This window comes from Panthera tigris, chromosome B1, assembly GCF_018350195.1.
Source record: "Panthera tigris isolate Pti1 chromosome B1, P.tigris_Pti1_mat1.1, whole genome shotgun sequence".
Taxonomy (NCBI): domain Eukaryota; kingdom Metazoa; phylum Chordata; class Mammalia; order Carnivora; family Felidae; genus Panthera; species Panthera tigris.
The window spans coordinates 125,207,937-125,230,541 of NC_056663.1; the positions used below are offsets into that span (position 1 = coordinate 125,207,937).

At 37.7% G+C, this 22,605-nt stretch overlaps 1 protein-coding gene across 1 annotated transcript in view; it reads left to right on the forward strand.

Annotated features, from left to right (window-relative positions):
* Positions 1-22,605, forward strand: part of UNC5C (unc-5 netrin receptor C) — a 305,644-nt gene that overhangs the window by 241,048 nt on the left and 41,991 nt on the right. The window contains exons 9-11 of the mRNA XM_015542240.2: positions 16,577-16,633; positions 18,650-18,841; positions 19,567-19,911. Coding sequence (XP_015397726.1) covers positions 16,577-16,633; positions 18,650-18,841; positions 19,567-19,911 — 594 coding nt within the window. The remainder of the gene's footprint in view (positions 1-16,576; positions 16,634-18,649; positions 18,842-19,566; positions 19,912-22,605) is intronic.

Consider the following 22,605-nt stretch of genomic DNA (forward strand, 5'->3'; position numbering starts at 1 on the left):
TCCTTTAGTGGTGAACAAATTGATTCATGTGATCAAAAGGTGGCAATATTTGAACTCTCTCTCCATGTGTGTCTCTCTCTCATCTCTTTCCTTTTCTCCCTCTCTCAAGTCTATATTTCCACTTTGGGTGATTTAACACCTACTGCTTCTATTGTGCATATTTTTAAATTCCCAAAGCAACCTATTTAACCAGAAATACGATGCTTAAAGATGGAACTTGGGGCCTTTAATTGGTTACACAAAATGACACGTATGAAATTATGACATTTGTCAAATACAAACATGAAACATTCAAATTAAGACTTTCATGACATAGCATCCCTTTAGCATCTAGCTTGTTTCCTATGGCATTTATAGAACCTTCTGTTTAATGATTGGGTATTTGTCAGTAATGATGGCAGTGAAGTGATTATGTAAATCAGGAACAGGAACAAGGCTACATGAGGAGTTTTGTTGTTTGCTTTTTTTTTTTTTTTTTTTTTTTTTATTTTATCAGATCCCTTGTTAGAGTGAAACATTTGAGTGTTTGGGTTAAAATCAGATAAAAAAAACCTGTTTATCTCCTTTTACAATTCTGATTTACTATAGTAACAGCCCCTACTAAGTCAAACTCATCTGCTCTCCTATATCTATCTACTCTAGTGCAACAGAAAATTGCAGTCTGTACTATTGATTTCCTCAGTGATAAAAACCACAAAGATAGTGGTACACTGTGTAATTATAGTATTCTAGAGTGAAAGTTACAGTTTCTACTTACCAGTAAGCTGGGTGTTTCTGGCATAACATTGCACCAAAATCTTGCAAAGAAATAATACTGCTCTTGGCACTCATTTTGAAAAAGAAAGGTTTTCTAATAGTGAAAGTACCAAGCTTGCAAGAGAGACATGGTCTATAATTAAGAAATAGGATGGGGAGCCTGGGTGGCTCAGTTGGTTAAGTGTCCAACTCTTGATTTTAACTCAGGTCATGATCTCCTGGTTCGTGAGATTGAGCCCCGCATGGGGCTCTGTGCTGACAGTGCAGAGCCCTGCTTGAGATTCTCTTTCTCCCTCTCTCTCTCTCTCTCTCTGGTCATCCCCAGTTTGCACATGCACACTTTCTCTCTCTCTCTCAAAATAAATAAACTTAAAAAGAAAGAAAGAGATAGACTGGAAGTAGAAAAGATAGCCAAAAAGTTGTACTTGACAATTAAGAATTATAATTTTGCATTTATTTACTTTAGGAGAATTAGTGTCTTCAATGCATTAATAGCCTTTCAACAATATTGCAATATTATCTCAAAATAAAGCTAGTTACCACTCAACAAAGTATACAATACAACCTCTGAAATTGTATTCCTAGTTGAAGGTGTATACAGATGATTCTGATATATATATATATGTAGACATACACAGCTAGGTGGGAGAAATTCAGACTGCATAATAGAGATCAGTAGAATTCAGAAGCCTAGATAATATAGGGTAGTTTATTTTAAAAGCCAAATTGATACTTAAGAACAATGTGGCATATATACAATATATTACTTTCAATGTTTATTCAGAAATGTGTTCAAAATAGTCATATTCAGTCACATTTCTTCCTTAATCATCTCCATCAATACAAATACCTTTGACTCAAAATATGTAGAAATATTAGGTAAAATATTAAAACTTAAAGGACATACATATACACACATATGGAGTGTCTGTATATGTGTGTGAGAGAGAATGAGTCAAGTTCAAAGGAAAGAGAAATCCTCAAAATAAAGTAGGAACTCAAAATGAGAGGGGTAACTGCATGAGTGGATACCAGAATAATCCAGAAGGACATTGGACAGGGGTGTGGATCCTAAGGATTGGGAGCTAGAGTCTTAGTTTTGGCACAGAGGCAGAGGCCCTGGGTTTGCAAAAGCCAGAGGCCAAGAGTTGAAAGCTAGAGCCCTAAATAAAGCTGGGTCGCATAAATGACTGCTCCCACCATGAAAAATAACTAGATTTTTTTTTACCCACCAGCCCAGGGAAGCCACAGGAAAATTCATGGCAGAGAAAATAAAAATTAAGACTTCACTTAAATAAAACCCATAGTAAAACCACAATCCTACACCCAGATCTGCCACGGAATCTAAGATACAATAGTACTAAAGGACTAAAAAACAAAAGATAAGTAATTAACATAATTGGTGAAATTTCTAGGGTACCAGCAGAAGCAAACAACAAGCCATTCTGTTGAGTTTTTCCCACAACCCAAGTGCATTGGTCTATGACAAAAGTAGCCCAAGCCTGAAAATGAGATTATAATACACAGTTTCACAGCACCCAAGGGAACAGTCTGCTGCAAGAGAGAGCATGCATCAGAGTTAAGTGAGTTAGTGTTCTCATAACATGGACACAGAACAACCTGAATGAGACTATAAAGTAAATAAAAGGAAAAACACAAACTGTATTTTTAAAAGGAATATAAGCACAAATGCAAGAATAGAATATGTAAAAAAGGGTAAACAGATTAGAGGGAAAATCAAAGGGAATGCCTAGAAAGGTAAACATAATTGAAAGTTAAAACTCAGGGGGAGGTTAAAAATCGGATCAGAGGCAACTTTAGATAAAGCTGAAGGGAAAATTAGTAAACTGGAATGAAGAGCTTATGAAACATCTCAGAATACAGGGAAGATAAAGTAAGTGATTTTATAAAAGGGAAGTAAAAACACATGTAAAATAGAATGAGAAAATCCAAATTGCTGAAGAAAACAAAATTAAAAAGCTTTTCAGACAATCAAGATGGAGAAGGCTTACTACTCACAAACTCTCACTGAGTAGACTACTAAAAATATTATAAAACAGAAATTGATTTTTTAAAAACAAGAGAGAGACCAATTAAGGGGCAGAAAATAAAATGAAAATAAGAAACTAAGTTATGGACAACATTAACACAGCATATGGGAAAGTGTGATCAAAGTTAAATGTTTCTAATTTCCATATAGTTAGATTCAAGTTTACCAGTTAAAATATTAATACTGACAGATAAAAGGTGAATTCGTAAATTCAAAATGAGACTTTTAAGGGCAGGAAATGAACAAGAAAAAAGAAAAAATACGGTAAATGAAAACAATAATTAAGATGGTGTCAGGGCGCCTGGGTGGCTCAGCTGGTTAAGCGTCCAACTTTGGCTCAGGTCATGATCTCGAGGTTCTGTGAGTTCAGACCCCACATCAGGCTCTGTGCTGACAGCTCGGGGCCTGTAGCCTGCTTCTGATTCTGTGTCTCCCTCCCCTCAGCTCCTCCCCTGCTCACACTCTGTCTCTCTCTCAAAAATAAATAAAGATTTTTTAAAAAATTTAAAAAGAGACGGTATATACCAAGGATCATCATATATCAAGGGTAGTAATGTAGATGAATTAAATTTACCTGTTAAGGGGGCACCTGTGGCTTAGTTGGTGAAGCGTCCAACATTGGCTCAGGTCATGATCTTGTGGGTTTGTGACTTTGAGCCCTGCCTTGGGCTCTGTGCTGACAGCTCAGAGCCTGGAGCCTGCTTCGGATTCTGTGTCTCTCTCTCTGGCCCTCCCCCACTTGCACACTCTCTCTCTCTCTCTCTCTCTCTCTCTCTCAAAAATAAATAAATAAACAAACATTAAAACAAAGTAAAAATAAATTTACTTGTTAATGGAAGTTCAAAATTGTAGTAGAAAATCTGGTTTTATACTGGATTATACTTAAATTCATAAAGATATGAAAGATAAGAAGTAGAACTTAGAGTATAGTTCAAACTTTATTTTAAAATGTTCAGTTAGGGGCGCCTGGATGGCTCAGTCAGTTAACATCCCGCTCTTGGTTTCAGCTCAGATCATGGTCTCAAAGTTCGTGGGTTTGAGCCCCGCATCAATTCCTCCTGGTGTGGAGCCTGCTTGGGATTCTCTGTCTTCTTCTCTCTCTGCACCTACCCTGCTTGCCCTCTCTCTCTCTCTCTCTCTGAAAATAAATAAATAAACATTAAAAATATATAGATAAATAAAATGTTCAGTCAATAGCTTTGACTATTTAATTGGGCTATTGTTGATTCACTTCCATCTCCCATTATTCCTAAATAATACATATCAGAGATTGGTTTTACTCATAGTTTTAATTTAGGTTTTTGTTTTTCTTAGACTCTATAGTTTTTAGAATGTTTAATTTTCTATTGAATAATTAATCACAAGTTTTCTAAATTGTTTCTCACATTCCTAGTTTTGTGTTTAAGACACTTTAGAAAATACATGTTTCCCCAATGCCAAATGAAACTGTTAATCAAAGTCTTTGAGGTTTCTTATAAGATTATTGAGTATTTTAAAGGTGTAACAATGCTAAATGTTAACAAATGTGTGAAGTGGAGTCTCTTATATTTTGTTAAATGGGAATATAAACTTTTATAATTATTTGGGGAAGCCACTTGACAATATGGGTTAAGAGCTGTTTATACCCTAGGGGGGCCTGGGTGGCTCAGTCGGTTAAGCATCGGACTTCAGGCTCAGGTCATGATCTCACATTTCTGTGGGTTCGAGCCCTGCATCAGGCTCTGTGCTGACAGCTCAGAGCCTGGAGCCTGCTTCAGATTCCATGTTTCCCTCTCTCTCTTCTCCTCTCCTGTTCACGCTCTGTCTCTCTCTCTCTCAAAAATAAGGGTGCCTGGGTGACTCAGTGGTTAAGCGTCCGACTTCAGTTCAGTTCATGATCTCACAGTCCATGAGTTCGAGCCCCGCGTCAGGCTCTGGGCTGACAGCTCAGAGCCTGGAGCCTGCTTCGGATTCTGTGTCTCCCTCTCTCTCTGCCCCTCCCCCGCTCATGCTCTGTCTCTCTCACTCTCAAAAGAGAATAAATGTTAAACAAAAAAATTTTTAAAAATAAAATAAAATAATAAAATAAATATTAAAAAAATATATAAATTGTTTATACCCTTTGTTCCAGTAATCCTACTTTAATGAATACATTTTAAGCAATTAATATGAAAACCTAAGAAGATATATGCCAAATATATCAAATATATTACAAATTCCTTGTAATTTATTGTAAAAAAAAATGCAAAACCTGAAAATCCAGTATTAGAGCACTTACATAACATGGAATATCATACAGCCACTAAAATGTTCATTATGGCTTAACATGGAAAAGCAGAATATGGATTTATACATGCATGTAGTCATAACTATGTAAAAGTTAGCTCAGGAAAAAGATGAATAAAATGTATGCATTTATATTTAGCCAGTGAGATTACAGGTAATTTTTTTCTCTTTCAATGTGCTTTTTATTCACCATTTGCTTTATACTTGGCTTTTCATTATGTTTATAATTATAAATGATTTAAAAAAAAAAAAGAGGTGTTGAAGATTGGCTAGACCAACTGCATGATCCTGGAAGCAGGAATCTTGGGATTTGAGATGTAGCAATATCACTGACTTGTCCTGGAAAATTGGTCCCCTTGCTTCAAATTAGATTCAATTCAAATTTGATTACCAAAATAGTATTTGCATAAAACACTCACATAAAACCCTAGTTGTATAAAACCCTGGGTGGCAAGAATTACTTATAGCCAGTAAATCAATTGCATAAATAAAAGGATTTCAAAGACATGGGGATTTGGAACTGAATTATAGTTTTGCATTATTTCCCAGTTGCCTATTATATACATATCACTCTGTCCTTGCAAGCACACTTATTCGTAAACTGTTTGATGAATTGGATTCATTATGTGATGCTGTGTAATTTCATTTGTGAAACAAGGTCATGGTCTTTAAGCAATTTCAGAAGCCCCACTCAATTTTTTAGGCCATCCATACACATTAGTTGATACTGAAGTGTAACGTATATCATGTATATGTTACACTGGATATACATTCATTGGGATGAAAAAGTAGTTCCTATCCTGGAGACCCTACATTCAAATTAAGAACTTCCAAAAATTGTGTTACTTCACTGGAATAAATTATTAAGGAAGACATCAGAATCAATTATTCCAGAAAGAAGTTGGACCTTTTTGGCTTATAAGCTCATTGTTCATTAAAAATAGATAAAAATTAAAAAAAAAAAAAGAAAAACTGGAGACCTTAGGTCTGCTAAATGGTATGGATCATATCAAACAAGAAAGGGTAGACTTGGTGTGTTTTTCACCATTGAAAAAAACTAAACACACATGCTTCATATGAGAAATTTAACAGATTACACTCATTTTACTTAGTAATGCTATAGAATACTGTATGTTATTCATAAGGCAGTATTGGAAGGTCCATTGTGCTGTCTGCAAATATAGGTTTCTTTATACCATTTCTAAAATTATATAAAAGCAGCCCCTGGTTCTGCAGTACATTTTTGAAATGGAATTCATATAAAATGGTTTCAGACACAGAAAGAGAGACAGAGACAGAGACAGAGAGATTGAGAGAACACTGGACAAAGAGAAAGAAAAAGAAATACAGAAGAAGAAAAAAGCACTTGAAAATCTCCAAAAATGATAAGCCAATGACAATATTTACCTTTTAAGTTGAAATACAATTACTCTTAACTTTTATAATCTCTATAATAAATTTGTAGTAAAATCTACATTGTCATGGTTGGCATATAATACTTTAATCCATGCTTATCTCTTCCTTTAGAAAACAGCACTCCAGGGGCACCTGGGTGGCTCAATCGGCTGAGCCTCTGACTTCTCTCAGATCGTGAACTCATGGTTCTGGGTTAGAGCCCCACATCAGGCTCTGCTCTGACAGCCCAGAGCCTAGAAAGCCTGCTTTTACATCTGTGTCTCCCTCTCTTTCTTTGCCCCTCCCACAATTATTCGCTCTCTCTCTCTCAAAAATACATAAATAAACATTTTAGAAAAGAAAAGAAAACAGCAATCCAAAACTATATATGCAGCTTGGTCCAGAAGTAGTGTTTTATATATCTATATTTATGAACATACTCCGATAATTACATGGCAGGAGCTATGGACTTTAGTTTTTAATCCCATATGAAGATTGGAGTCCCACATCGGGATGTGTAACAGCTCAAATCTGAATTTAGAATTACTTCTTCTTTCTGATGAGAGCTTATGGCACAGTAGACAAATTTAAAATAGCAACTTACAAATAAGAACTGCCTAGAATTGTGTCTGCACCAGTGAACTCCCTGACTTTGGGAAATTAAAATGTTATGCAGTCTGCAAATTTAGCATTTTCTACTCATTAAAAAATTTGCATGTAACACAGCTCTTCCATTAATTCTCACATACAGACAAAGTGGCAGAACTCTGTAAATTGTGGTGTGGACACACTGCATACCAGGACCTTCAGAATCCTAGGTGCATTTATTGTGGGGAAATACTTTACCTTACAAATAGTCTCTTTTTGACTTTAGAATGATGTGTTTATAACCGCCACGGCAGGCATTTGAGAAGGTACTAGTCAGTTTTCAGTGAGATTCTTGTCAACACAGCAATTTGATAGGAAAGCATAATGTGAGTGTCAGACAGTGAGTGCTTTTATCTACAGTTTGGAAGCAGTTGATGTCATAGCTGTGCTTGTATAATCCTTGATACGCGTGGTGTCCCAGCTGGCAAATAAATATTCTGTACGTGGACTAGCTGCCCAGCACAGTGCTCTGCCGTCTCCGGTGTCATGAGTGTGGTTTGCTTTAGCGTTTTTCCTTTCTGGTAAAACATTTTCCTGTTTTTGAAAGCAGGGATGTGGTTAGAAAGTTCAGCCCACAGAAACCTGCTGAACACCTGTGGGGACCCAAACAAATCAGTGGAAGAGGACAAGTGCAAGGTCTTCAGCTTCTAGGATGGAAAGGAAACTCCAAGGGAATCAAGAAGGGTGCCACGTTTCACGACCACAGCAAAGCGTAGATTCCTTCAAGGTCACGAAGGTCCAGAGCCAGGGCTTTTGCTTACGTTTTCCTTTTGCCTAAAAATCCAGCAGATAGAGTGATGTATACTACAGATCAGCCTCTTTGCTTCAGGACTCTTCCTCGTTTTACTTTTTCTGTCAGATGTGTCTCCCCTACCATAGATTACAGACAGCATCATCGCCTTTGAATTTGATAATTTATTCTTCTTCAGAAGCATTGATGAGCATAGGGTCTATTGCGTTAAAAACACTTAGGCAGCTGATCTGTGGGTTTGATTTTACTCAACTGCTGGGTGAAATTTCAGACGTTTCTTCTTCAACTACTGTGAGTCATGAGATAAGGCTTTTACATCCTGAGATGTTAATTCCCTGCTGTTCAATTTCAGAAGGGCGTGGTTGTTACCATAGGAACAGGACTGCAGATGAGTTTCTTGAGGCACTGTCCTGTAAGGCTGGGGGAGGGAATTACCAAGGCAATTTAGATAACTGACATCAGTGATAAGCAAATGTTCTTTTCAATTTTTGTTGTCATGTCCTAGGATTTATGTATTCATTTATTTGGAGTTCCTTAAGCCCCTGTCAATAAATAAACCCTCAGAAGAGTGGTAAATTATAATAAATGACCATGAGTGTCTTTGACAGACCTGACCTCTGACATCATTAGTGCAGTCCTGATGGGCTTGCTAGATAAGAACCAACCTAAAAGGGAAAAAAACAAAATCTGGACATGTTTGTTTTGAATGGCCCTTGAGGTTTTTAATATGAACATTCGCATCAGAAGAAATGTGAGAAAAATCACATATCTTGGCTGTGTGTAAAGCCACTGGCAAAAATAAAGACCAAGCAGCCAGGTCAAGGAGAGGGAAGAACCCATGGGGAAAACAGATTTTTCCAATGCTAGGATCGTAAAAATGAGGACAGAGCTTATGAAATGGTTTGGTATACTTCAGATACATAAATATGCTAAAACTAACCGGAAACTTGATGATTTAAAAACATGTACTTTTATAGAGCACACTTAATGATATTATAAACTACAATTGAGTTGCATCATATTTATAACTTTCATAATAGCCCCCCTGTAAGATATTAATTAATCTTCCATTCTAGTTAATCCTGGTGATGTCATAAAATCTATTTACATGTATTAAGGTCATAGAAGCAGCTCCATACTGAAATATATTGAAAAAATCTTGAGGGCAAGCAAGAACACCTTACAAAACTCCATCTATCTCCTTTTTGGCTAGAGATTTGATAGCAAATCTGAAGACAGAGTTTTAATTCCCAGACATCTACATCTAGGCTTTCCTTTTAGAGTGTTCCTTAAATCCGGCTCAGGGGTTCTCAAACTTTGGAGAGCATAAAAATTACTGAACCATTAAAAAAATTACTGCATCATATATATTTTAACTTCAAGAAATTTCAGAGTTAATTTTAATTTTATTCACTTTCCATCTAATGTACTGACTTCAGGCCCTGGCATAAGTTGCTTCTGACTCCAAGCTACTGGATCTGCTGACCAACCTAAAGCAAAATGACTTGTTTCAATTTAATTAAACTCAACATAAAAATATTTAAAAAATAACAATAACCTTACAAATAATAAAAACCTTACAACAATAACCTTACAAATAATAACCTTACAAATAACCTTACAAACCTTTGCTAATCCTCTAATAAGAACTCTATTTTGCAAAAGAAGAAATCGAGGCATAGAATTGAAACAGCCCACAGGTTAGCATAAGGGCCAAGGTAAGAACCCAAATCTGGCTCTGGTCGTACTAAACCTTTTTTTTCATGTGGGCTCTTGGATGCTGGAAGCAGGTGGTTGTCAGCTTTTGTTGTTTTAAAATATGATTTTCTTCTGATGTGTAGTGTCCCTGCAATTATTGGTGTTTATTCCTTTTTCCTGTTGGCATCTTTTTGAAGGGAATGATGTTTCTTCTTTAAATATTTACTTATTGTAACATTTTGTGCCAAATACAATGTGATTATCATACATTAACAGCTCCATCATTCTAGCATGGTTCTCCAACTACATCAGAGTCAAAACTCCCAAGTTCAGCGTGCCTCTTAGCTTGCCCCACTCTTGAAACAAAAGGTGTAGCCTGGAAGTTGCTTCATTTAGGCATGAAAATCTTATTTTAGCCTTTCCCATGAATATCGATGGTAATGTTTCCAATGAAGAGGTGTTTTAGAGTTTAAATAATTAGCATTACCTCATTCAACAACTGAATTGCAAATTAATCCATGAACATATCAAGCCCTTTTCTATTACATCCTTGTCTCTTCTCATTTGAATTTACTAATTAATGCCTGGACAGTACTTACATAGACTGTTGAGGCTATTGCCGGAGAACTGGGATCTGCCCCTTGCTTTTCTGGTTCACCAGCCTTGTGATGTTAGGCAAGTCCCTTCACCACTTGATGCTCTGGCTCCTTAGTATGCAGATAGAAAGGTGTTAGGATAGGAAATTCTAATCAATGATCTGTTTTAACTCCTGGGAGTTAGAAAGGGCATAGACTTGGGGTGCCTGGGTGGCTCAGTCAGTTGAGCATCCAACTTCGGCTCAGGTCATGATCTCACGGTTTGTGGGTTCGAGCCCTGCGTCGGGCTCTGTGTTGTAGGCTCAGAGCCTGGAGCCTGCTTCAATTCTGTGTCTCCCTCTCTCTCTGCCCCTTCCCCGCTCATGATCTGTCTCTCTCTGTCTCTCAAAAATGAATAAACGTTAAAAAATTTTTTTTAAAAAAGGGCATAGTCTTGATTTTGATGAATTTAAATCTGTCCGGTGATGCTCAGAGGTCCTGACATTTCTCACATCAGCATATTTGCTTGATAATTTTTCTCTTAGGATACTACTTATAAAAACAGTTTATATTATCTTTCTTAAAAAAAACTAATCATAAATTCATCATCATTTTGGCTCTTGTCTATTATCTCGATCACATGAAAAGAAAATTTTTTAAAAGAGTAGAAAAATCAAAGCTGTTGCTGTTTATTTGAGAAATGAAGATTTATGTATAGTTTCTGGCTTTGTTTCTGAAATTTCCCAAATTTAAACACACCAAATAGGCTATGTTCAGACATATTATTACATGATTATGAGCCATGTACTTAAGGATAAGTACTTGATGTTACTTCCTACAGTATAAAACCAAGGAAAGTTCACTTCCTTTTTTAAGATACTTGGGCATGGGTTCTCATCTTTTATAATAGTTGGACATCAGCTGAAAAATATGGGCAACCCCACCTCTAGTCTAGAGGATGAGCTTGTGAGAATTAGAAAAAGTCACTCCTTCCCCAAGTCACTTTACCACCATCAGCTGGAAAACCGTTATATTAACAATCCATATCTACAGCCCACACAGCTGTGAATGGAGCCACGGAGAGTCTTACAATGCATAACTTGCACACTGTCCACATAATTGATGATTGAGTGGAAGCCAAATTTTAATCTCAACACTTCAGCTTACTTTAAAATATCACTTCTCACCTTTGGGACTCAGTTTCCTAATCTGAAAAAGGTTGGACTAGATAACCGCTAAAATGGTGTCTTGAGCAATTACAAGATGTTTCCTAGAATAAGGAGCATTTCATTAACTCTTCAAGACATCTAACTATTGGGACGCTTGGGTGGCTCAGACAGTTAAGCGTCCTGACTTCGGTTCAGGTCATGATCTCACAGCTTGTGGGTTCGAGCTTTGCATCGGGCTCTGTGCTGACACCCCAGAGCCTGGAGCCTGCTTCGGATTCTATGTCTCCTTTCTCTCCGCCCCTCCCCATTTACGCGCTCTCTCTCTCTCTCTCTAACAAAAACAAATAAAAATTAAAAAAAAAAAAAAAGCATCCTACTCTTGCTTCGGTTTTCAAACTGTTTCCAACTTGCTTCAAGTTTCAGAATTCACTTAAAGTTTCTCTCCACAATCAGACTTCTTCTAATCTCTTTTCTCCCAGATCAGGAAAATCTCTCCATTGAAAGATCTATGTTCTTTAAAATTACGTTTAACAAAAAGAAGGTCGTAGATCACGAGCATCTCCCATGGCGGAAGCACTGCTGTGGGGGTGGCTTCCCCTAGGTGCAGTTACTCAGGCTCCCACAACCAGTGGGGCAAGTCCTGCATCCTCCCCTGAGCCCGGGGCCTCTGCTCCATCTTTCAGTCCAAGACAGAAGGTTTTGGAAGTTGTTACCGATGGAGGTGAGTTTTGTTCCAGACAGTTCTTCTTTAGGCTGTTCCTCCCATTGCAGGACATTCAGTATCCTTGGCCCTCACTCACTAAATACCATAAACAACACCCTAATCATTATGACAACCAAAACATACCAGCCCTGCCCCGTTTCCAAACACCGCCCTCCCCCCCACTTTAGAAGTGGCACCACCTCTGGTTGAGAAATTGTTTTAGCATCAAGTTGCACTCTGGCCCTGGAAATTTGCCTCTGAAACATGCCACTGCATGGATGCCAGAAGCCACAAAGGCCATAAACCTCTTTCATAGGAGAGCATGAAAGACTATACACTACTTTAAAAAGTGCATTGCTTATGGTTTCTCACAAAAACTGGGCTCTTTGTCTCTGGAATAACTAGGGAACCTGCAATTCAAACACATTCGCTAACGTCACTCATTAAATAATGGGCTGAGCTGACTCTACAAATAGAATCCCTTTAAGAACCTAGAGTCTTGGGGCACCTGGGTGGCTCAGTCAGTTAAGCATCCAACTTTGGCTCAGGTCATGATCTCACAGTTCGTGGGTTCGAGCCCCACGTCGGACTCTGTGCTGACAGCTCAGAGCCTGGACCCTGCTTCAGATTCTGTGTCTCCCTCTCTCTGCCCCTCCCCCATTTGTGTGTGTGCGCGCGTGCGTGTGTGTGGTCACTTGCTCTCTGTCTCCTGCTCTCTCAAAAATAAATAAAAAATTTTTAAAAAATCTTTCTTAAAAAAAGAACCTAGAGTCTTAGTGTTCCTACAGTGTACATCCTAATGACATTGATAGAGCTGTCATTTATCAATTGCTTGCAGTGTATCAGCCCTTTACAAGTCTCATTTCTCCTTTCCACAGTTCTGTGGGAGTAAGGATCCGTGTCCTCTTCCATGGATTAGAACACTGATACGTAGAGAAGTGAAACAGTTTGACCAAGCTCTCACAGCTAAGGAAACGGCAGAGCGAGGATGTAATCTGAAGTCCATGAGAATGAAAAGCTCCATTTCACTGCCTTGGCCAGCAGCTCCGGTGCCTTTTCAGATGGCCTTACTTTCAAGTAATAGGAAAGTTAACTGAAATCCCTAACTTATGAACCAGGCTGTTGATTGGGACACGAAAAACAATTATTTTGCACTGTGTTCTGCCAGAGATGTTATTTTTCATTATTGCTAGGACCGCTCTCAGCAGGGTCACCTCATTAGCCGAGGAAAATGTCCCCTGTTGCTCCGTGAGAGACGGATCAGATGGAGAAGCATAAAAACAAACTCTAGAAAGTGATTCTGTGTTCCCCTCGTTTAGGGGATGGAACAGTAATCCCCTTCTTTTCTGATTTCCAGCCTCCTAAGTGATGTTTTAGTTCTGTAGCTGCAGAAGTGTTCTGAAAAGGATGGAAAAAGTTTTATAGAGTTGCCTTCCAAAAACTCTTTATCAGTGTTTCCATAACAGAGTAAATTGGGGTGTTGAACCATTAGTGGGTATACTTAATGCTCTGGTCTGTTTTAAATTTCCCCATGTAGGAAAATAACAGTTTGGCTAGATTGGCCCTAAATGGCTATGAGGAATAACTAGTGGTGAGACTTCCATTTTTTTTCTTAATTTCTATTTTATTTTGGAACAACCTCAAAGCAAACACTTTATCAACTATATTGATACACCTATTGATAGACATCTCCCAAGCCACGTGTCATAGAAACCATCCATAAAGCCCTGTCACTTTGCTCCCTTTGCTCTCCATTACCTATAGGAAAACCAAAACAATCTTTTCAAAATTACATTTGATCATGGGATTTGTATTTCATTTAGGATAAAATCAAAATGCCTCATCCTGGCCCACCAGGCCTACAGGACCTGGCTACCCCTCACCCCTCTGAGCCTGCCTCCTCCCTTTTCCTTTCAATCGCTTCCCTCCACCCACTCCATTTTTTTAGTTTACTTATTTTATTTTGAGAGAGAGAGAGAGAGAGAGGAACAGAGAGAGAGGGAGAGAGAGGATCCCAAGCAGGCTGTGCACTGTCAGCACAGATCCCAACATGGGACTCGATCCCACAAACTGTGAGAACATGACCTGAACCGAAATCAAGAATCTGATGGTCAACTGACTGAGCCACCCAGGCACCCCTCCATTTTTATGTCAGGACTTCTGCATTCACGGCCCTTCTTTGAGGAGCATCAGTCCCTCATGATTTCAACTTGGCTGATTCTTTCTCACGTTCAAGTTTCAGCTCAAATCCCATTTCAACAAAAATTGCTCCCTGAAATCCTAAGGTGGTCATCCCTTTATCTCCAATCACATGACATTCTTTTTTTCTATCTCTTAAAATAAATTTTTCAACATTTGAGTTGATCTTATTTATTATTTTTACTTATTTTCCACTAAACTAGAACACAAGCAGGGACATTTCCCATTTTTGTTTGCCATTGTACCCGGTGCCTAGAATAGAACCCAGTATATAATAGGCTTCAAGAGTATTTGTTAGGTGAATGAATGAATGAATGAGTTCCAATTCTGTGCCTAGAATGAAATATAGTCCCAGATGAATGCCATAAATTACCAAAATATTTTTGAGTTGTCCAGCTCTACATTAATATGGGAAAGTTGAGATTAAAAGCAAAATTATAAAGTTCCTTATTTATTATTCCTTGGTCTGCTTTCAAAAACAGGCGTTCTGTTGGGAAGTAGAGGTAAAAGCCAAGGCAAACCCAGAACTGCCTCACAGGGAGAAATTTCAGACCATGTTATATCTCTGTTCTCCCTCTCTCAGATACAATTCTTCTGCGTACTCCAGCAGGCCCATGCTGATTGTGATCAAAATTTTCAAGATGAACAACGGACCATCCCCAGATATCCTATTTTACAGTTGTTGCCAGGCCCTCTAATCTGCAAGAAATGAATATTTTGACACCCCTCTCCTTAATACCTTCCCTACCAGAATGATGACATCAGTTACCTCCTCTCCTCTGCTAGCAGTGAACTCATATTGTCTTACATCTTTAGGTTTCAAAATAAATAACCTTTCTTCTAGTGCCTGTATATGTCCCAGATGTCCTTTTATTGAGTTCACAGAATACAAATGGAAAAAGGTTATTACTAGACAGAAGTGTTTAAAAATGAAAATCAAACCTAATACATGGACTCAGAAACTGGAATAAGAAATATAATATTTATAAAACTGAGTAGGAGGTTGCAATCATTGCTCTAAAATAAAGCATTAAAAATTAATTCAGAGCAAACTTGTCTGTGCTACAGCAAACCTCTCTTTCATTAAGGTAGCACGGCATGTTTCTCCTGAATTACTTCCCCAAATAGGTAAATAGCTTATAAGAGCTGAGTGTTCTGCAAACTACAGAAGATCTACCTAAAGCACGATTTAGAGTTACCTTTGGTATTAGAGCATTACAGACCTTTAATTTTGAGCAAATTAATTGTGATTCTTGCAGATTCTCTACAGTTTTTGCCCTTGAGCATTACTAGGAAGTTTAATTCGTGTCATCTTCATTTGATTAATCCAAATGGCGCTGTATCATTTGATCAATTCATATGTTATAGAATATTAAATATTAGGAAACTGGAGGTACCAGTTATAAGTTATACCTTTAAATTTTTACATATTAAAAGTTTTAAATTTGTATTCCACATTTTTAAAATGTTTCCCCAGCCTTCTTCTTGACATTATTTTTATCATCATCATCATCACCATCATCTTCCTTCATATCTTAGAATATACTCAAAAGAAAGAAAAATAAAAAAGGCTAGTGTTACCTGTGCATTTATTGTTGAGATGAGGTTTTTATTTTTCCCAATTTACACTATTCCTCTGAAGCCCTGAAATAAATAACCTTATAACCTTTAGGCCCTATTGATTTTTGAGTGATTTCAAATAAAAAGCATCCAGTTTCCGTTGCATTGAGAAACTGCTCAGTCCCTGGGCAAAACCTATTGGATTCCTATTAAACGGAGGAACAAGAAACAACCAAAAATCCAAAAGGTGGATTTGAGATGGAGGGAAGAAGGGTGGTCTCAGCTCAGCTCAGCTCAGCTCAGCTCAGCAAATGGGTATTTAACCTTTGACCAATGATGACAGGTCTTCTTTAGTTCTATTAGACCAAGAGCAAGCTGTTATGATTAAATAAAAAAAAAAAAAGAAAAAACTGCTTAGAGCCTTACTGAATATGTCCTGGGAATTAAAGCATATGGCAGGGATAAGGAAAAAAGATTTTCCTTATGCTAATGACCCTTGATGTCTGAAATAAATTAGATCCATTAGAGTTTATGCTCAATAAAAGAAAGACTTTAAGCACTCCAAAGTTAGTGACTCGAGACCAGTTTTGCTCTGAAATTCAATCTGCCTACTTATTAATTCTTGGTAAGGCTCCAGAGCAGACAGGAGATGCAAAATCATAATTCTGTACTGAACCAGAATTTTAAAGGACCACAGGTTTCTTTTCCTTTTCTTTTAATTAAACCATTTTTCATGCTTCTTATTTTGTTTCCCTCATTAATTTGATTTTGTTCCCATTTTTGTTTCATTTTTTTGTTCTTTTCAAGGTTTCCTTTATCCTATCTCAACTGAACAGCGAACCCAGAATGAATATGGATTTTCTTGTAAGTTTGATGTTTAGTTTTTATGTTGCTGAATAATCATTTAACGTTATTGCCCCCAGTTCAAGTTTACCTTTCTTTAGATCACAGATGTGCACACAGGAAATAGGCGCCTAATATATTCTAACATGAAAAACAAATTAGATTTTCACCACCGAGGAGAAGAAAGAAGGGTCATTTCAAGCCTCTGCCAGCTTTAAAATCTATCAGTCTACCATTCAAAGCTTCAGTCCCAATAGCTGACAAACCATATCATGAAATGTGCTGATCTAATAAAGGGCCGGGTTCAAATGCTAAAAAGTAAAGGGTTGAGAAAATGCAGATCTGTTGAGTTAGGAAGCACGAATGTTGGGTAAGTAATTACAGCCTGATAAAGTAAAACCCTAAGGATTTAGATGTAATGTTCTGGCTGGAGTTCAGAATACTGCTGCAGGACCTCAGATATTACCCAGCAGCAACGTCCGGTCAGCCCTTGGAAAGCAGTGCTCATACAACCAAGAGTGTTTGGGCTGTCACTAAAATTCTGGAAAGATCTGTCAATATTGACTTAGTTGATGGAAAAGTTGATATTCTGGAAACTTTGGGAAAGATAATAGTTAAAAAAGAAATGTCTCTCACATAGAGTATATTTAAACACAAAATGCTGAAAGAGAGCAGTTTCTAACAGGGAATCCCTTTAAACTGTCAACGTGTCAAAGAAACCGTGACACAAGAGTTTGGGTGAGCCACTGGCAATCTAAACGATGAGTCATTTCCCCTACATAAACTATGTGGCTGTGAGTCGTAGTGGACAGAATAGGGGCTCTTCAGCTTTTAGGAGGCCATGGGACTCACATATCTGAAAACTCCCTTCCTCCAAACTGCACGTGTATATAAAATTGAGCACAAAAAGGTTGTTCTTGACTATTTGCAATACCAGTGTAAAATCACCTCTTTTATAGTGAGTGGAGAAGCTTTGGTTACCTCTGCTGAAAATTTTTGTGGGTCACAAAATACTAAAAACAGAGACTTAAAGGTGTCTGTGGGGTTCTGGAAAGGTTTAATCTTGTTCGTTTTGTTTCAGTTATCAGCTTCTATCACCTTTTGCAGTTGGAGTGAAGTATGTTCTATGCCCCCAAGGCAAGATGAACATTTACAGGAATTTCCCTCTTGCTTTACCCAGAAACAGATCTCCCGACCGATTGCACACTGTGTTGGTCAAATGCTCAATTGCCTTCTAGGGTAGTCTGACCTTTATGATCACTGAACCAGGCCTTTATCTTACTCTGCACCATACAGACATTTTGATTCGGTAACAAGTGGCTAAATGTAAATCGCTGACCAGAGACCATGAGACCCTCATAGTTCTCAGAGGTAATACTGAATCTGTATCAAAAGTCTGGTGTTATCAACAATGACCTCTGCTCTCCAAATCTTCTGAAAGCACATCTTTAAAATCCAATGTGTTTGCTCCTAGTATTTATTTTGCTTAGTTACATATACCGTTCTCACCCATCTGTTCACTGATTTAGGGGAAAGTGAGAAGAATGTTATTTGTGGGAAGTAACCTTTTGACTTGAATGATACTTAAAAACATATTCTGATTCAATAAATATACAGATTCAGAACATGCCAGATATTTCTAACAGGATATTGATGTTTATTTTTTTAGAGAACTATCAGTGAATTCAAAGCAGCCTTCCAAACTTTTCCACCTGAAATTAGTAATGAACTTTTTTTCCCCTATGGGTTGGGATGGTTTTAGTTCCAGTTTCTTTTTATGCCTTCTAATAAATGGTCTGTTATGCTGCCCAATTTAAGATAGATTAGTGGGTGGGTAGATGCAGAGTGAGAAACGAAAAGAAATCAGAGATAATTTTCCACTGAAAGGCCACAGTCGTTTTATATAGCTTTTGAAATAGATTTGAAATTAACCTATAAAAAAGGCAATAAATGTCGGAAAAAATTACCGACAATATGTATGTGATCTGTGGGAAATTTCTCTAAGCAGTTGGTCCAATGTTTCCTTGTCCTCTCCAGCTGCTCCCGATTCAGATGATGTCGCTCTGTATGTTGGCATTGTGATAGCTGTGATAGTTTGCCTGGCCATTTCTGTAGTTGTGGCCCTATTTGTGTATCGCAAGAATCATCGTGACTTTGAGTCTGATATTATTGACTCTTCGGCGCTCAATGGAGGCTTTCAGCCTGTGAACATCAAGGCAGCGAGACAAGGTCAGTTAACGTTGCACTCCACACCTGTGATGTATGCATGTGACCAGCATCCCTGTGTGGTGCCAAAATCGCGGACTTTCAAGTCATGTAGTTTAGCCAGAGCATTAGCTCCATAAAGACATGGATTTGGGTCAACATTACTTCAGACAAAATCAGGGTCATTACTCTGTTGACTTCATTCATATAACAAACTAGAGGTGACAAGATGCACAAATCATTTTTTTGTCTTAACAGGTTTCTATGTCATACTTTTAAACTTTTACTTTAAAAGAATACACAGATTGGTTGACTGATTTCCTACATCCCCGTCCATTTTTTTTTTTTTTTTTTTTTTTGCCTTTTGACAATACAGCTTGCATAGCTATGAATATAGTGGTCTACAGATGACCTCAAATCCAGTATAGACAAGGAAAACTATTACCTAAGTCATTGAATGCAGATCACTGTCTTCGAATTCAATCTGTTGAAATAGCTAAATACCTTAGAAACAATGAGTAGACTTCAAGGCAAAATACAGAATGAACTCGTCTCCTAATTTGTAGCCAATAAAAAAATGGATTGTAGTTATCTCATTGCCCTGTTTTCAACAGAACCTTAGAGTCTAAACATCTCGAATATTCATTTGTTCATTTGTGTTTGGCTCAGAAAGTACCAAGGTGAGCCTGATTAGTAGAAGTTACCTGAATGGAGAATGCAAATGGACTTCCTTTCTCTTTCTGACTCAGATCTCCTGGTGGTACCCCCAGACCTCACATCAGCTGCCGCCATGTACAGAGGACCTGTCTATGCCTTGCATGATGTCTCAGACAAAATCCCAATGACCAACTCTCCAATTCTGGATCCACTGCCCAACCTGAAAATCAAAGTGTACAACACTTCCGGTGCTGTCACCCCTCAAGATGACCTGTCTGAGTTTGCATCAAAGCTGTCTCCTCAGATGACCCAATCTTTGTTGGAGAATGAGGCGCTCAACGTGAAGAATCAGAGTCTAGCAAGGCAGACGGATCCATCCTGTACTGCATTTGGCACCTTCAACTCTCTCGGGGGTCACCTGATTGTTCCCAATTCAGGTAATTCCTAGAGGTTGAAATCACATAGATCTTGAGAACGTATGTTTGTACCCAAATCTTTTTTTTTATCTATTTGTTTTCATTAGGCCTGAAAAGTTAGTTGGAGCCTAATCTAACCCAAATCTACTTTTGATGTAGATCAACATTACTTCAGACAAAATCAGCGAAACCATTCATCTTCCTCCAGCCAACTCGGAAAACACTTCCTCTAGAAATATTATACTCACAACTTTCTGCCAAGATTTAATTTGGAACTGTCATTGACCTTCTTTTTAATAGAGCTTCAGAAGGCAACGGCAAGCCAGAAGTGCTCACCGTTGTCATCACACTTTAAAAGGACAAATTAATTAGAAAACATATTAGTTGGTTCACTTCCAATTTACTGTAGGAAGCAATACTTCAGAATACTAATTTTGAGATCAGAGAACATCATAGTAGACATCAAATCTTCATTTATTAACTTAACTCTTTATTATACGATCTTCCACCTCAAGGTATTTGTAAGGTACTCGCTCCCTCTTCTGATCAATCTCTCTGGAATCACAGCCTCATTATGTGTAGTGTGTATCTGTAGTATAATTGAGTTTTCAGCTTATTATTTAGTTACCTGCTTCTACAGCATAAGTGCCATAAAGGACTTCAATGGTAAATTTAAGTTAGTGACTGATAATGTTTGATTAATGTTTGATATTCATTTATCGGTATTAGCAATGGGTTTTTATCTATTGGCCATAAGAGGGTTAAGGGATTCCTCTGTGACTCTACCTTAGCTCTTTTGACAATACAGCAATAAGAAACAATTTGATTGACCTGAAGTCCTCATGTGGCATAAGAAAATAATATAATGTAAAAATAGCCATACAGCCAAATAATGTACAGAACCGATTGGTCTGCAGATCTGAATATGAACTCATCTTTGATTCTTTCTCTTATTCAGTCCCTTATTTCAATGCCTTGCCAGTTTGTCACACCATACCTTTAAAAGTATATTTTAATAAATTAAAATACTTACGGGAATCTCATTTTTCCTTTTATCTATACATTTTACGTAGCTGAGATTATACGTTATATATGCTTTTTTTTTCGCCTTTTTCTCTTTAATTCTCATGCTATTGTATACTCTTTAAAATCATGATTTAAAATATATTTCTAAAAGTCTATCAGATGGATAGATCAAAATATGCTCTATTGTTTTTTATTGTTTAAACATTATATATTCTCAAGGCAGTTTTTTTTCATGATATTTGTTGGATTCTACCTTTCCTTCCCACTTTCACACCTGTCACTTTTTCATATATGAATTATTATAAAGGCTTCTTAAGTGGAAAGGAGGGAGGTTGCATGTATTAAATACTTTCTATGTCCTAAGCATTGGTGATTTACATACATTACTTTATAACAAGCTACCTAACTTGCATCAGGCATTATTCTTATCACTTTACATTCATAGCTTTATTTCATCCCTGTAACATAAAGGTACATTTTATTGCTCCCATTAGGAAAAATAAAAAACTACCAAGGGTTGGTAACCTCACATGTGGCCCTCCTGCTTCCACTGTGTGCTTCAGCAAACCATCCTGTCCCCTATTGTGACATTGTGCTTCCCACAGCACTGAGGTTTTATGTGACTTTCCTTCTCGAGAAGGCCGTGACTCAACATTTCCAACCGGTTACACAAACGCCTCTGAGTAACGATTCCTCCTGAACTCTCCATTCTTCATTCTTGAGACTTTCCAACATGGTCGGGCAAGTTTCCTTACTGCCCTGTGCTCATTTGGCATATTCCATTCCCTTGCTAATTAAAGTATAAATTACTCAAAGACAGGAACACTGTCTTTTACTTCGTGGCATTCACAGTACTGCCAAACACCATACTCACAGCGATGCTCCGTCAGTTTTTAGTGAGCTGAAAGTAAACTGCATTTATTGGAATAAAATCACAAAGACGGGTGTCTACAGGTTGTTGCCCACCCGGAATTATTCTTTGTGATGATCCCGCAGTGATGCAGGCCGGTGGTTCTTACAGTGTGTCCACGGGCATCTTACAGTGTGTCCACGGGCATCATGTCATTGGCATCACCCTACAGCTTTCTGGAAGTACAACTTCGGTAGGCCCTATAAGTCAAAAATGCCAGGATCCAGTAATCTGTGTTTTAGCAAGCACTGCAGGTGATTCTGATACAAGCTCAAATGGGAAAGAACTGCGATAGGCCCAGTGAATTTAGAACAAAGCGTGATCCCCTAGTCCTACAAAATGGTGTCCATTAGCAACTGAGTAAACACCCTCCTGACCTGCGTTGACTAAAAACTAGTCGTAGTTTGTCTGTTTGTTCGTTTTCTAGAGTTATGTGTGATGAAAGAGGTTCTCCACCAATTATTATTCTGTTACGGAAAAACACTGATGCCGGCCAGATATTTCAGAAATAAGTGTTTTTTGATATTATTGAGGTTAGCATTTCCCTGACTTTGAATTTCGTGGGGATTTTTTTTTTCTTAAATTAGAAACGATGCATCATTACAGCTGTTTGAAATTTTAAGAGCGGTTGTTGGTTTTCCCCTCATTTTACAAGGAAAACAACAGTGAAACCATCTGTCTATTCCTTAAATAAAACAAGAGTTTAAAAAATTACATCATTCCTTTGAGTAATTCCAGAACAGTTCAGAGGGAGCTGTGGTAACAAATAAGACCAATAA